At 62.3% G+C, this 14064-nt stretch overlaps 1 protein-coding gene across 1 annotated transcript in view; it reads right to left on the bottom strand.

Moving 5' to 3' along the window:
• The window catches only part of MUC5B (mucin 5B, oligomeric mucus/gel-forming), a 36369-nt gene that overhangs the window by 7557 nt on the left and 14748 nt on the right, over positions 1-14064 (bottom strand). Inside the window, exons 26-34 of the mRNA XM_070564656.1 lie at positions 13348-13504; positions 12901-13029; positions 12607-12751; positions 12369-12412; positions 12088-12285; positions 8547-11837; positions 6851-6860; positions 5939-6047; positions 200-5870 (exon numbers count right to left, since the gene is read on the bottom strand). Of these exons, the coding sequence (XP_070420757.1) occupies positions 200-5870; positions 5939-6047; positions 6851-6860; positions 8547-11837; positions 12088-12285; positions 12369-12412; positions 12607-12751; positions 12901-13029; positions 13348-13504 (9754 nt within the window). The remainder of the gene's footprint in view (positions 1-199; positions 5871-5938; positions 6048-6850; positions 6861-8546; positions 11838-12087; positions 12286-12368; positions 12413-12606; positions 12752-12900; positions 13030-13347; positions 13505-14064) is intronic.

Genomic DNA, 14064 nt, shown 5'->3' with positions numbered 1-14064 from the left:
GCCAGGGGACACACGGCGGGGGCACACGCAGGGGGCATATGGCAGGGGGCACAGGCAGGGGCAGAGGGTGCAGGGGACAGGGTGGGTGCATGGGGATAATAGGGATACAGGGCGGGGCCCAGAGTGGGGGCTCAGTGACACACAGAACGGAGTGTCCTGAGTGGATGGGCCACAGGGAGGGCACAGGGTCTCTACTCACCAGGTGAGAAGAGCTGTCCAAACGCCCGGCAGAGGCAGGCTGTGGTGGAGATGAGCGGGCTGGGAAAGGCGGTGGGCCCAGGGGTAGTGAGGATGGAGGGGGATGCGGTGGACACGCTGAAGTGTGGCAGGCTGCTGGAGATTGCCGCGGTGGTCCACATGTGGGAGGTCACCAAGGGGGAAGAGGGAGGGGCGCTGGGCAAGCCTGGCGTGGCAGTTGTGGTCTGGGTCCTGGAGGAGGCAGAGGAACTGGAGATGGAGACTCTCCCAGTAGTCCAAGGGGAGGAAGGACCTGTCTGGCTGGTGTGGATGGAGAGCCTCTCGCTGGTCCTGGGAGAGGGGGGACCAGTTTCAGTGGGGGTGATGGAGACCCTCTCGCTGGTCCCTGGAGAGGAGAGGTACACCTGGGTCGTGGCTGTGCTCCAGACTCTTGACACTCCAGATGACTGCCTGCCCGTGCTGGCGCTGGTCGTGGAGGGTCTGGGGGACAGTGTGGTGGTCTCAGGGACGGCCGAGCTGGTGCAGTGGCTGTAGTCGTCACAGCAGCGCACGCGGATGTGGTAGTTGAGGCAAGTCTCGCCCCCACTCTGCCACTTATTTCTGCAGATGAGCCCGTAATCCACGTCACACTTCACCACCTGGCCCAGCTGCCTGAAGGGCACTTCTGGAAAGAGGACGGCCTGGCACTCGATGGCCACCGGCTCAGAGCAGAGCTGGCCTCCAGTGCGCAAGATGTGGTAGTAGGTCTCAGTGTCACCCCCATAGGGGCCAGGCTTGGGCCGGTCACTGTCCAGCCATTCAGTCCAGTGGCAGGCAGGCTGGCACCCAGAGGTCGCTGTGGTGGGGTGTTTGTTGGGGCTCGTGGGGCTGGGGGTGGTCGGGGGTCGGGCTGTGGTGCCGGTGGCCGTTAGTGAGGTCAGTCCCGGACTGGTCGCTGGAGGAGTCACTGTGGTGGTGGCCGGGGTGCCAGGGCAGTGGCTGTAGTCGCAGCAGAACACGCGGATGTGGTAGTTGAGGCACAGCTTGATGGGGCCGCTCTGGTCACGGTTGCGGCACACCAGCCCGACGCTCACGTCGCACTGGACCACCTGGCCCAGCTCCTGCACGGGGACGTCAGGCCACATCTCAGCCCGACACTCCAGGTGCAAGGGCTGCTCGCAGATGTCCTCGCCGGCCGCCCGGATGTTGGCGTAGGTCTCAAAGTCCCCCCCTGCATGGCCGGGTGTGGGGTAGTCCTCGTCAAACCAGCGTGTCCATGCGCACTGTGGCTTGCAGACCTCAGTGGAGGATGCGGTCGGGGTGTGCGTCATGGAGCTGGGCTGTGAGGGGCTGGAGAGCAGCGTGGTCGCAGAAGTGGGTCCACTGGGAGGGGACCAGGGGGTGGTTATTATGCGGGCGGTTGGGGGGGCGCTGGGTGGGGCTGGCCGTGTGGTGGTAGGCAGGGTCCCAGGGGAGGCAGAGGGACTAGAGATAGACACACTCTGGGTGGTCCTTGGGGAGGAGGGTACTATCTCAGTGGTGGGGATAGAGAGCCTCTGCATGGTCGCAGGAGAGGAGGGATGTGTCTCAGTGGGGGGCACAGTGATCTCAGTGGTCACGGGAGACATGAGACTTGTCGGGCTGGTGGGGACAGTGACCTTCTCAGTGGTCCAGAGGGAGGTGAAAGGTGTCTGAGTGGTGAGGACACTAGGAGTAGGCCCAGGGGAGGAGGGACCTGTCTCGGTGGTGGAGATGGTCACCTCAGTGGGCGTTGAGGAGGAGAGACCGGTCTTGGTGGTGGGGACAGTGACCTGCTTAGTGGTCCTGAGGGAGGTGAAAGGTGCCTGAGTGGTGGGGACACTATGAGTTGTCGTGCGGGAGGAGGGACCTGTCTCACTGGTGGGGACAGTTACCTCGGTGGTCCTGAGGGAGGTGAAAGGTGTCTGAGTCGTGGGGACACTATGAGTTGTCGTGCGGGAGGAGGGACCTGTCTCACTGGTGGGGACAGTTACCTCGGTGGTCCTGAGGGAGGTGAAAGGTGTCTGAGTCGTGGGGACACTATGAGTTGTCGTGCGGGAGGAGGGACCTGTCTCACTGGTAGGGACAGTTGCCTCGGTGGTCCTGAGGGAGATGAAAGGTGTCTGAGTGGTGGAGACACTAGGAGTTCTCCTGGGAGAGGAGGGACCTGTCTCGGTGGTGGGGACAGTGACCTTCTCAGTGGTGCTGAGGGAGGTGAAAGGTGTCTGAGTGGTGGGGACACTATGAATTGTCGTGCGAGAGGAGGGAGCAGTCTCAGTGCTGGTGACAGTTAACTCAGTGGTGCTGGGGGAGAAGGAACTTGACTGGCTGGTAGGGAAGGTGACCCTCTCAGTGCTCCCGAAGGAAGTGAGAGATGTCTGAGCGGTGAGGACACTAGGAGTAGGCCCAGAGGAGGAGGGACCTGTCTCGGTGGTGGAGATGGTCAGCTCAGTGGGCCTGGGAGAGGAGGGACCTGTCTCGGTGGTGGGGACAGTGAGTTTCTCAGAGGTCCTGAGGGAGGTGAGATGTGTCTGAGTGGTGGGGACAATAGGAGTAGCCCCGGAGGAGGAGAGACCTCTCTCAGTGGTGGGGACAGTGACCTTCTTGGTGCTGCTGAGGGAGGTGAAAGTTGTCTGAGTGGTGGAGACACTAGGAGTTCTCCTGGGAGAGGAGGGACCTGTCTCGGTGGTGGGGACAGTGACCTTCTCAGTGGTGCTGAGGGAGGTGAAAGGTGTCTGAGTGGTGGGGACACTATGAGTTGTCGTGCGGGAGGAGGGACCTGTCTCACTGGTGGGGACAGTTACCTCGGTGGTCCTGAGGGAGGTGAAAGGTGTCTGAGTCGTGGGGACACTATGAGTTGTCGTGTGGGAGGAGCGACCTGTCTCACTGGTGGGGACAGTTACCTCGGTGGTCCTGAGGGAGGTGAAAGGTGTCTGAGTGGTGGGAACACTATGAATTGTCGTGCGGGAGGAGGGAGCAGTCTCAGTGCTGGTGACAGTTAACTCAGTGGTGCTGGGAGAGAAGGGACTTGACTGGCTGGTGGGGAAAGTGACCCTCTCAGTGCTCCCGAAGGAAGGGAGAGATGTCTGAGTGGTGAGGACACTAGGAGTAGGCCCAGGGGAGGAGGGACCTGTCTCGGTGGTGGAGATGGTCACCTCAGTGGGCCTTGAGGAGGAGAGACCGGTCTTGGTGGTGGGGACAGTGAGTTTCTCAGAGGTCCTGAGGGAGGTGAGATGTGTCTGAGTGGTGGGGACAATAGGAGTAGCCCTGGAGGAGGAGAGACCTCTCTCAGTGGTGGGGACAGTGACCTTCTTGGTGCTGCTGAGGGAGGTGAAAGTTGTCTGAGTGGTGGAGACACTAGGAGTTCTCCTGGGAGAGGAGGGACCTGTCTCGGGGGTGGGGACAGTGACCTTCTCAGTGGTGCTGAGGGAGGTGAAAGGTGTCTGAGTGGTGGGGACACTATGAGTTGTCGTGCGGGAGGAGGGACCTGTCTCACTGGTGGGGACAGTTACCTCGGTGGTCCTGAGGGAGGTGAAAGGTGTCTTAGTGGTGGGGACACTATGAGTTGTCGTGCGGGAGGAGGGACCTGTCTCACTGGTGGGGACAGTTACCTCGGTGGTCCTGAGGGAGGTGAAAGGTGTCTGAGTCGTGGGGACACTATGAGTTGTCATGCGGGAGGAGGGACCTGTCTCACTGGTGGGGACAGTTACCTCGGTGGTCCTGAGGGAGGTGAAAGGTGTCTGAGTGGTGGAGACACTAGGAGTTCTCCTGGGAGAGGAGGGACCTGTCTCGGTGGTGGGGACAGTGACCTTCTCAGTGGTGCTGAGGGAGGTCAAAGGTGTCTGAGTGGTGGGGACACTATGAATTGTCGTGCGAGAGGAGGGACCAGTCTCAGTGCTGGTGACAGTTAACTCAGTGGTGCTGGGGGAGAAGGAACTTGACTGGCTGGTGGGGAAAGTGACCCTCTCAGTGCTCCCGAAGGAAGTGAGAGATGTCTGAGCGGTGAGGACACTAGGAGTAGGCCCAGGGGAGGAGGGACCTGTCTCGGTGGTGGTGATGGTCAGCTCAGTGGGCCTGGGAGAGGAGGGACCTGTCTCGGTGGTGGGGACAGTGAGTTTCTCAGAGGTCCTGAGGGAGGTGAGATGTGTCTGAGTGGTGGGGACAATAGGAGTAGCCCCGGAGGAGGAGAGACCTCTCTCAGTGGTGGGGACAGTGACCTTCTTGGTGCTGCTGAGGGAGGTGAAAGTTGTCTGAGTGGTGGAGACACTAGGAGTTCTCCTGGGAGAGGAAGGACCTGTCTCGGTGGTGGGGACAGTGACCTTCTCAGAGGTCCTGAGGGAGGTGAGAGATGTCTGAGCGGTGAGGACACTAGGAGTAGGCCCAGAGGAGGAGGGACCTGTCTCGGTGGGTGGGACAGTGACCTTCTCAGTGGTGCTGAGGGAGGTGAAAGGTGTCTGAGTGGTGGGGACACTATGAATTGTCGTGCGAGAGGAGGGACCAGTCTCAGTGCTGGTGACAGTTAACTCAGTGGTGCTGGGGGAGAAGGAACTTGACTGGCTGGTAGGGAAGGTGACCCTCTCAGTGCTCCCGAAGGAAGTGAGAGATGTCTGAGCGGTGAGGACACTAGGAGTAGGCCCAGAGGAGGAGGGACCTGTCTCGGTGGTGGAGATGGTCAGCTCAGTGGGCCTGGGAGAGGAGGGACCTGTCTCGGTGGTGGGGACAGTGAGTTTCTCAGAGGTCCTGAGGGAGGTGAGATGTGTCTGAGTGGTGGGGACAATAGGAGTAGCCCCGGAGGAGGAGAGACCTCTCTCAGTGGTGGGGACAGTGACCTTCTTGGTGCTGCTGAGGGAGGTGAAAGTTGTCTGAGTGGTGGAGACACTAGGAGTTCTCCTGGGAGAGGAAGGACCTGTCTCGGTGGTGGGGACAGTGACCTTCTCAGAGGTCCTGAGGGAGGTGAGAGATGTCTGAGCGGTGAGGACACTAGGAGTAGGCCCAGAGGAGGAGGGACCTGTCTCGGTGGGTGGGACAGTGACCTTCTCAGTGGTGCTGAGGGAGGTGAAAGGTGTCTGAGTGGTGGGGACACTATGAATTGTCGTGCGAGAGGAGGGACCAGTCTCAGTGCTGATGACAGTTAACTCAGTGGTGCTGGGGGAGAAGGAACTTGACTGGCTGGTAGGGAAGGTGACCCTCTCAGTGCTCCCGAAGGAAGTGAGAGATGTCTGAGCGGTGAGGACACTAGGAGTAGGCCCAGAGGAGGAGGGACCTGTCTCGGTGGTGGAGATGGTCAGCTCAGTGGGCCTGGGAGAGGAGGGACCTGTCTCGGTGGTGGGGACAGTGAGTTTCTCAGAGGTCCTGAGGGAGGTGAGATGTGTCTGAGTGGTGGGGACAATAGGAGTAGCCCTGGAGGAGGAGAGACCTCTCTCAGTGGTGGGGACAGTGACCTTCTTGGTGCTGCTGAGGGAGGTGAAAGTTGTCTGAGTGGTGGAGACACTAGGAGTTCTCCTGGGAGAGGAAGGACCTGTCTCGGTGGTGGGGACAGTGACCTTCTCAGTGGTGCTGAGGGAGGTGAAAGGTGTCTGAGTGGTGGGGACACTATGAGTTGTCGTGCGGGAGGAGGGACCTGTCTCACTGGTGGGGACAGTTACCTCGGTGGTCCTGAGGGAGGTGAAAGGTGTCTAGTGGTGGGGACACTATGAGTTGTCGTGCGGGAGGAGGGACCTGTCTCACTGGTGGGGACAGTTACCTCGGTGGTCCTGAGGGAGGTGAAAGGTGTCTGAGTCGTGGGGACACTATGAGTTGTCATGTGGGAGGAGGGACCTGTCTCACTGGTGGGGACAGTTACCTCGGTGGTCCTGAGGGAGGTGAAAGGTGTCTGAGTGGTGGAGACACTAGGAGTTCTCCTGGGAGAGGAGGGACCTGTCTCGGTGGTGGGGACAGTGACCTTCTCAGTGGTGCTGAGGGAGGTCAAAGGTGTCTGAGTGGTGGGGACACTATGAATTGTCGTGCGAGAGGAGGGACCAGTCTCAGTGCTGGTGACAGTTAACTCAGTGGTGCTGGGGGAGAAGGAACTTGACTGGCTGGTGGGGAAAGTGACCCTCTCAGTGCTCCCGAAGGAAGTGAGAGATGTCTGAGCGGTGAGGACACTAGGAGTAGGCCCAGGGGAGGAGGGACCTGTCTCGGTGGTGGTGATGGTCAGCTCAGTGGGCCTGGGAGAGGAGGGACCTGTCTCGGTGGTGGGGACAGTGAGTTTCTCAGAGGTCCTGAGGGAGGTGAGATGTGTCTGAGTGGTGGGGACAATAGGAGTAGCCCCGGAGGAGGAGAGACCTCTCTCAGTGGTGGGGACAGTGACCTTCTTGGTGCTGCTGAGGGAGGTGAAAGTTGTCTGAGTGGTGGAGACACTAGGAGTTCTCCTGGGAGAGGAAGGACCTGTCTCGGTGGTGGGGACAGTGACCTTCTCAGAGGTCCTGAGGGAGGTGAAAGATGTCTGAGCGGTGGGGACACTAGGAGTAGTCGCGCAGAGGAGGAGGGACCTGTCTCGCTGGGGGGACAGTGACCTCTCGGTGGTGCTGAGGGAGGTGAAAGGTGTCTGAGTCGTGGGGACACTATGAATTGTCGTGCGGGAGGAGGGACCAGTCTCACTGCTGGGGACAGTTACCTCAGTGGTGCTGAGGGAGGTGAAAGATGTCTGAGCGGTGGGGACACTATGAGTTGTCCTGCGGGAGGAGGGACCTGTCTCGGTGGTGGGGACAGTGTTCCTCAGAGGTCCTGAGGGAGGTGAGATGTGTCTGAGTGGTGGGGACACTAGGAGTAGCCCGGAGGAGGAGGGACCTGTCTCACTGGTGGGGACAGTGACCTTCGGTGCTGCTGAGGGAGGTGAAAGGTGTCTGAGTGGTGGGGACACTATGAGTTGTCGTGGGAGAGGAAGGACCTGTCTCGGTGGTGGGGACAGTGACCTTCTCAGTGGTGCTGAGGGAGGTGAAAGGTGTCTGAGTGGTGGGGACACTATGAGTTGTCGTGCGGGAGGAGGGACCTGTCTCACTGGTGGGGACAGTTACCTCGGTGGTCCTGAGGGAGGTGAAAGGTGTCTGAGTCGTGGGGACACTATGAGTTGTCGTGTGGGAGGAGCGACCTGTCTCACTGGTGGGGACAGTTACCTCGGTGGTCCTGAGGGAGGTGAAAGGTGTCTTAGTGGTGGGGACAGTATGAGTTGTCGTGCGGGAGGAGGGACCTGTCTCACTGGTGGGGACAGTTACCTCGGTGGTCCTGAGGGAGGTGAAAGGTGTCTTAGTGGTGGGGACACTATGAGTTGTCGTGCGGGAGGAGGGACCTGTCTCACTGGTGGGGACAGTTACCTCGGTGGTCCTGAGGGAGGTGAAAGGTGTCTGAGTCGTGGGGACACTATGAGTTGTCGTGCGGGAGGAGGGACCTGTCTCACTGGTGGGGACAGTTACCTCGGTGGTCCTGAGGGAGATGAAAGGTGTCTGAGTGGTGGAGACACTAGGAGTTCTCCTGGGAGAGGAGGGACCTGTCTCGGTGGTGGGGACAGTGACCTTCTCAGTGGTGCTGAGGGAGGTGAAAGGTGTCTGAGTGGTGGGGACACTGTGAATTGTCGTGCGAGAGGAGGGACCAGTCTCAGTGCTGGTGACAGTTAACTCAGTGGTGCTGGGGGAGAAGGAACTTGACTGGCTGGTGGGGAAGGTGACCCTCTCAGTGCTCCCGAAGGAAGTGAGAGATGTCTGAGTGGTGAGGACACTAGGAGTAGGCCCAGAGGAGGAGGGACCTGTCTCGGTGGTGGAGATGGTCAGCTCAGTGGGCCTTGAGGAGGAGAGACCGGTCTTGGTGGTGGGGACAGTGACGTGCTTAGTGGTGCTGAGGGAGGTGAATGGTGTCTGAGTCATGGGGACCCTATGACTTGTCGTGCGGGAGGAGGGACCTGTCTCACTGGTGGGGACAGTTACCTCGGTGGTCCTGAGGGAGGTGAAAGGTGTCTGAGTCGTGGGGACACTATGAGTTGTCGTGCGGGAGGAGGGACCTGTCTCACTGGTGGTGACAGTTACCTCGGTGGTCCTGAGGGAGGTGAAAGGTGTCTGAGTCGTGGGGACACTATGAGTTGTCGTGCGGGAGGAGGGACCTGTCTCACTGGTGGGGACAGTTACCTCGGTGGTCCTGAGGGAGGTGAAAGTTGTCTGAGTGGTGGAGACACTAGGAGTTCTCCTGGGAGAGGAGGGACCTGTCTCGGTGGTGGGGACAGTGACCTTCTCAGTGGTGCTGAGGGAGGCGAAAGGTGTCTGAGTGGTGGGGACACTATGAGTTGTCATGGGAGAGGAGGGACCTGTCTCAGTGATGGGGACAGTTATCTCGGTGGTCCCTGGAGAGGAGAGGTACACCTGGGTCGTGGCTGTGCTCCAGACTCTTGACACTCCAGATGACTGCCTGCCCGTGCTGGCGCTGGTCGTGGAGCGTCTGGGGGACAGTGTGGTGGTCTGCAGGGACGGCCGAGCTGGCGCAGTGGCTGTAGTCGTCACAGCAGCGCACGCGGATGTGGTAGTTGAGGCAAGTCTTGCCCCCACTCTGCCACTTATTTCTGCAGATGAGCCCGTAATCCACGTCACACTTCACCACCTGGCCCAGCTGCCTGAAGGGCACTTCTGGAAAGAGGACGGCCTGGCACTCGATGGCCACCGGCTCAGAGCAGAGCTGGCCTCCGGCGCGCAAGATGTGGTGGTAGGTCTCACTGTCACCCCCATAGGGGCCAGGCTTGGGCCAGTCACTGTCCAGCCATTCAGTCCAGTGGCAGGCAGGCTGGCACCCAGAGGTCGCTGTGGTGGGGTGTGTGTTGGGGCTCGTGGGGCTGGGGGTGGTCGGGGGTCGGGCCGTGGTGCCGGTGGCCGTTAGTGAGGTCAGTCCCGGACTGGTCGCTGGAGGAGTCGCTGTGGTGGTGGCCGGGGTGCCAGGGCAGTGGCTGTAGTCGCAGCAGAACACGCGGATGTGGTAGTTGAGGCACAGCTTGATGGGGCCGCTCTGGTCACGGTTGCGGCACACCAGCCCGACGCTCACGTCGCACTGGACCACCTGGCCCAGCTCCTGCACGGGGACGTCAGGCCACATCTCAGCCCGACACTCCAGGTGCAAGGGCTGCTCGCAGATGTCCTCGCCGGCCGCCCGGATGTTGGCGTAGGTCTCAAAGTCCCCCCCTGCATGGCCGGGTGTGGGGTAGTCCTTGTCAAACCAGCGTGTCCATGCGCACTTGCAGGCCTCGGTGGAGGACACAGTCGGGGTGGACGTCACGGAGCCGGGCTGTGAGGGGCTGGAGAGGAGCGTGGTCGCAGAAGTGGGCCTGATGGGAGGGGACCCGGTGGTGGTCCCTATGTGGGAGGTCTGCAGGTGGGCTGTGGAGGAAGCCTGCCTGGCGGTTGTGCGCTGGGTCGTTGGAGAGGGCAGTCGCGTCTGGGTGGTGGCCGACGTTGAGCGTCCTGGCCCCTCAGATGTCGGGAACCCCGTAGCGGTGCTGCTGGGGCTGGGGGCGGCGGTGCTGGGGCAGTGGCTGCGGTCGTCACAGCAGAGCACGCGGATGTTGTAGTTGAAGCACATGTTGAAGCGTCCCTGCTGGTCCTCGTTCCTGCACACCAGCCCGGCCTCCAGGCTGCAGCTGAGCACCTGCCCGATCTGGTCCAGGCTCACCTCGGGGTAGTTCTCGGCCCGGCACTCTATCTTCTGCGGCTCCGCACACATCCTACCCCCTGCAGCCCTGATGTTTTCATAGGTCTCCATGTCTCCGCCCGTGACCCCCGAGGTGGGGAAGTCCACGTCAAACCACTCTGTCCACTCGCACTTGGGCTGACAGCTGGTTGTGCCCTGGCTGGTGGTGGTCTCAGTCACGGCTGTTGGCACCAGGGTTACTTTCGGCGTCTCTGTTCTCAATGTGCTTGTCCTGGTGTGTGAGGTGGATGGCGGGCTGGTTGAAACGGTGCGGGTTGTGCTGGTTGGTGCTTCTGTAGGCAGGCGAGGCCTGGAGGTAGATCCCTGTGAGGTGCCCTCTGTGGTCCCCTGCAGGGTTGTGCGAGTTGGAAGGACTGACGTGGCTCCCCCTGGGGTGGTGGGCTTTGTGGAGCCTGGAGGAGACCTGGGGCTGCTGGTGGCAGACGTCAAGAGTGTGTCTGTGTGGCTGGGGTTGGAGGATGTTGCTCGGGATGTTGATCCTGTCGAGAGGAAAGGCACTGCTGTAGTCACCTCTGGGCTACTCCCTAGCCATGTCCCTGGCTCTGTGGCTGGTGGCACAGTGGTGGCAGTGCCAGTGGAGGCCATGGCAGTGGTGCTTGTGCTGGCAGGAGTGATGGTGGTAGTAGAGGCGGTGGTGGCAATCCTGGTGGTGGAGGCAGTGGCACTGGTGGCAATGGAGGTGGCAGTGGCAGTGGTGGCCGTGGCCGTGGTGGTGATGGCAGTGGTGGCAGTGGTGGCGATATTGGCAGTGGCAGTGGAGATGACAGTGGTGGCAGTGGTGGTGGTGGAGGTGGCAGTGGCAGGGGTGGTGGGAACAGTGGCCGTGGTGCTGGTGTTGGTGGCAGTGGCAGTGGTGGTGGCAATGGTGGCAGTGGTGGTGGCGGTAGCGGCGGTGGTGGCAGTGGAGATGGCAGAGGTGGCAGCAGTGGTGGTGGAGGTGGCAGTGGCAGTGGTGGTGGGAACAGTGGCCTTGGTGCTGGTGTTGGTGGCAGTGGTGGTGCTGGTGGCAATGGTGGCAGTGGTGGTGGTGGCAGTGGCGGCAGTGGTGGCGGTGGTGGTGGCAGAGGCAGGTCCCCTGCAGTGGCTGTTGCTGCAGCACAGCACTCGGATCCTGTAGTTGTAGCACATCTTGAACAGGCCCGGCTGCTCTTGGTTCCTGCAGACCAGGCCGAAGCTGGGGTGGCAGTGCACTCGCTGGCCCAGCTCCTCTGGTCTCACTGTGGGGAAGTTCTCGGCCTCACACTTTATGTCCTGCGGCTGCTCACACACGGCCCCTCCCGCACTCCTGATCTTGTCGTACGACTCGATGTCCCCCCCAGCCTTCTCAGATGTGGGGTAATCCTCATCGAACCACTCTGTCCACTGACATTTGGGCTGACAGGTGGTGGCAGCCAGGGTCGAGGAGCTGCTGCCTGTCTGGGCAGTGGTGGCAGGCACGGTAGGGCGGGTCTGCGAGGTGGAGGCCACTGTCGACTGGAGGGGGGTTTCTCTCGTTGGCGTGGTCCAGGTGGAGGTGGGCAGGGACTTGAGGGTTGACACCTGGGCAGTGACGCTGGGGGAGGGCCCAGAGCTGGTGCCCGGGGCCGGGGAGGTACCACAAGGCACATAGTCACAGCAGAGGACCCGCAACTCGTAGTTGTGGCAGAGCGGGGGACTCTGCTCGCTGTTGAGGCACGTGAGCCCCTGAGCCAGGTCACACTCCACCTTCTGGCCCAGCTCCTGCGGGGGCGTGTTGGGGAGCCGCTGCGCCCGGCACTCAATCTCCACGGGGGCCGGGCAGACCTGGTGGCCCCTCTGCTTCAGGTTTGCAAACGTCTCGAAGTCTCCCCCTCCCATGTCCGGCTCTGGACGGCCGCTGTCATACCAGTCGGACCAGCGGCACTGCTTTTGCACACACACAGTGGAGAGAGTGGGGGCTGAGCCTGTGGGGGGACAGTACAGGGGACCCCATCAGCTTCCTCTGCACCCTTGCCAGCCATGCCCAGGAGGAAGTGTGACATGTTGCCTCCCCCAGGGCTGGCCCCTCGGCCTCTGGGGGACCCTGGGCATCCCTTGTGCCCAGGATGCTTGCACTGAGCATCTGCAGGGTCTTCTCTTGTCAACCTGACCGTCACCCAGGGCCAGGGGCTGGGGAGAGTGAGGCAGGACCAGCGGTGCATCCGCCAGGCTCACCTGTCGTGGAGGGAGGGGCCGCGGTGGTGGTGAAGGTGAAGGGTGTCGTGGACAGAGTTCCGGGACATTCCACGACGCTCCGGATGATGGTTCCATTGTTTCCACAGATGGCGAGCAGGCAGGCACCCAGCCCATCGGTCGTGTTGTAGATGACCTCCTCATAGCCATAGGTCTTGCCCTCATAGATGCACCTGCAGGCTTGGAGAGGGGCAGGGACAGGGCTCACTTGGAGCCCCCAGCCCCCAGCCCTCAACCCCCAGCCCAACCTAGCCTCTCCTTACCCTCGAGGCTATGTATGCACTGGATGCCATTAGGGGTGCATTCACTGGGAGGAGGAGAGACAAGCTGAGGGTCAGCAGGGCCCAGGCCAGGGTCCCCACCCAGCCCCGATCCCGCAGACCCACCCTCCACTCTCTGCCCCCGCCCGCCCCTCTCCTCGGGACCTGCCCCCCACCCTCTACCCCTGCCCCATCCCCCGGGTCCGCCCCCATGCCCCCTACCCCAGCCGGCTGAACTCACCAGCTCTGGCAGTTCTCAGCCGCGGGGACCCTGGCGCCGACCTCGTGGTAGTTGCCGTCCTCGTCATAGCAGCCGCACTGGGCCACGCACTCCATTTCGTCCTCACTGAAGAAGGGTCTGCCGGGCGGGCACCGCGGGTAGCAGCCTGGGGCGGGCGCGGGCCGGAGCCGACTCACCCTCTCGGTCGTGCTGCCCGCGTGGCCGCCCCGTCTCTGCCCCCCCGTCCGCCGCCCCCGCCGCCCGAGCACCGTCCTGGGATGACAGGGTGGCTCCCCCGGGACGGCTTGGCCTCACCTTCCAGGCCGGGCAGGTCCACCAGGCAGTGCCCGCTGGGGTTCCTGCAGGTCCTCAGGCAGGGCGCCCCGCATGGCTCGTAGTGCCACTCGCACTCCCCGTGTGGGTTGTAGTAGTCGCAGAAGAGGGCTGGGCGCGGAGAAGAGGGGCTAAGGGCGCCTGCGGGCCTCGTCCCCCGGGCATGGGCAGCGTGGCGGGGCCTGGGGTTTGGGGCCGGCCCTCGCGTGCGGTTTCATTTCTCAGCCCTGCGCTCAGAACTCCTGTCCCTCGCTGAGCCATCCCATTTGGGGCGACCTGTCCGCCTGGCGTTTACGCACACGGACGTGCGCGCGCAGCTGTAGTGCGCGCGCGTGCACACGTGGGCGGTCTGGCCCCAGGGCCCGTGCGGCTCCGCCTCCCGGCCGCCCGCGCCCCCCCGTTCAGCACCACGGACAGAGCCCGACTCACGGCAGACGTCCGGGGACCGCCAGGACACGCACACGCCCACGTCGCGACAGGCCTGGGCGTAGGCGGCCACGGCCGTGCAGAAGCACTCGCAGTCGCCCCCCGAGTTGCAGGCGCACGCGTCGCTCACGCAGGCCTCGTAGTACTTGGTGGAGTCGACCTGAGGTCAGGGGGCGAGGGGCCGTTCAGCCAGGAGGGCCAGCAGGCCCCTGGGCCCCTGGACAGCCGTCTGCGCCTTAAACCCCACACCTGCGATCTGAGATGAGTGACTGCTGCCGGAGTCCGCCGCCCACCTGGACACTTCACTCCTGCCCCTGGTGTCCTCTGACCTCACCCCTGCCCGTCTCCCCCTGCCTCTGGTGGGTATCTCACTTAACTGTGGACCAGTCCCCCCGTGACTGCGTGGTGACCCTGTACTGACAAATGGGAGCTGCCCATCTCTTTGGGGAGGGGGGCAGTCCCCCAACCACACTCCTCCCTCCAGGGCAGCAGAGCCCAGAGTCGACCCAAGCCTCGCACTTGCCACCACGGACGGCACCATCTGAGCAGGGATGGCACGTCAGGCCCACATAGGACTTTCCGAGCCTTGTGCAGGGCACCCAGAGGGGCTGCGGGTGAGGGGGGTCGGGGCCTGGCACAGGTGCACCTGCATTAGCTGCAGGTCCTGGATCGCAAGACCGTGTTTGTGAGTGGGCCTTGGAGCCCTTGTTAAAATAACAA

The sequence above is a fragment of the Equus przewalskii genome, chromosome 11 (assembly GCF_037783145.1).
Source record: "Equus przewalskii isolate Varuska chromosome 11, EquPr2, whole genome shotgun sequence".
Taxonomy (NCBI): Eukaryota; Metazoa; Chordata; class Mammalia; order Perissodactyla; family Equidae; genus Equus; species Equus przewalskii.
The sequence above is the reverse complement of the archived record's forward strand: the minus strand, read 5'-3'. Positions and strand labels throughout refer to the sequence as shown.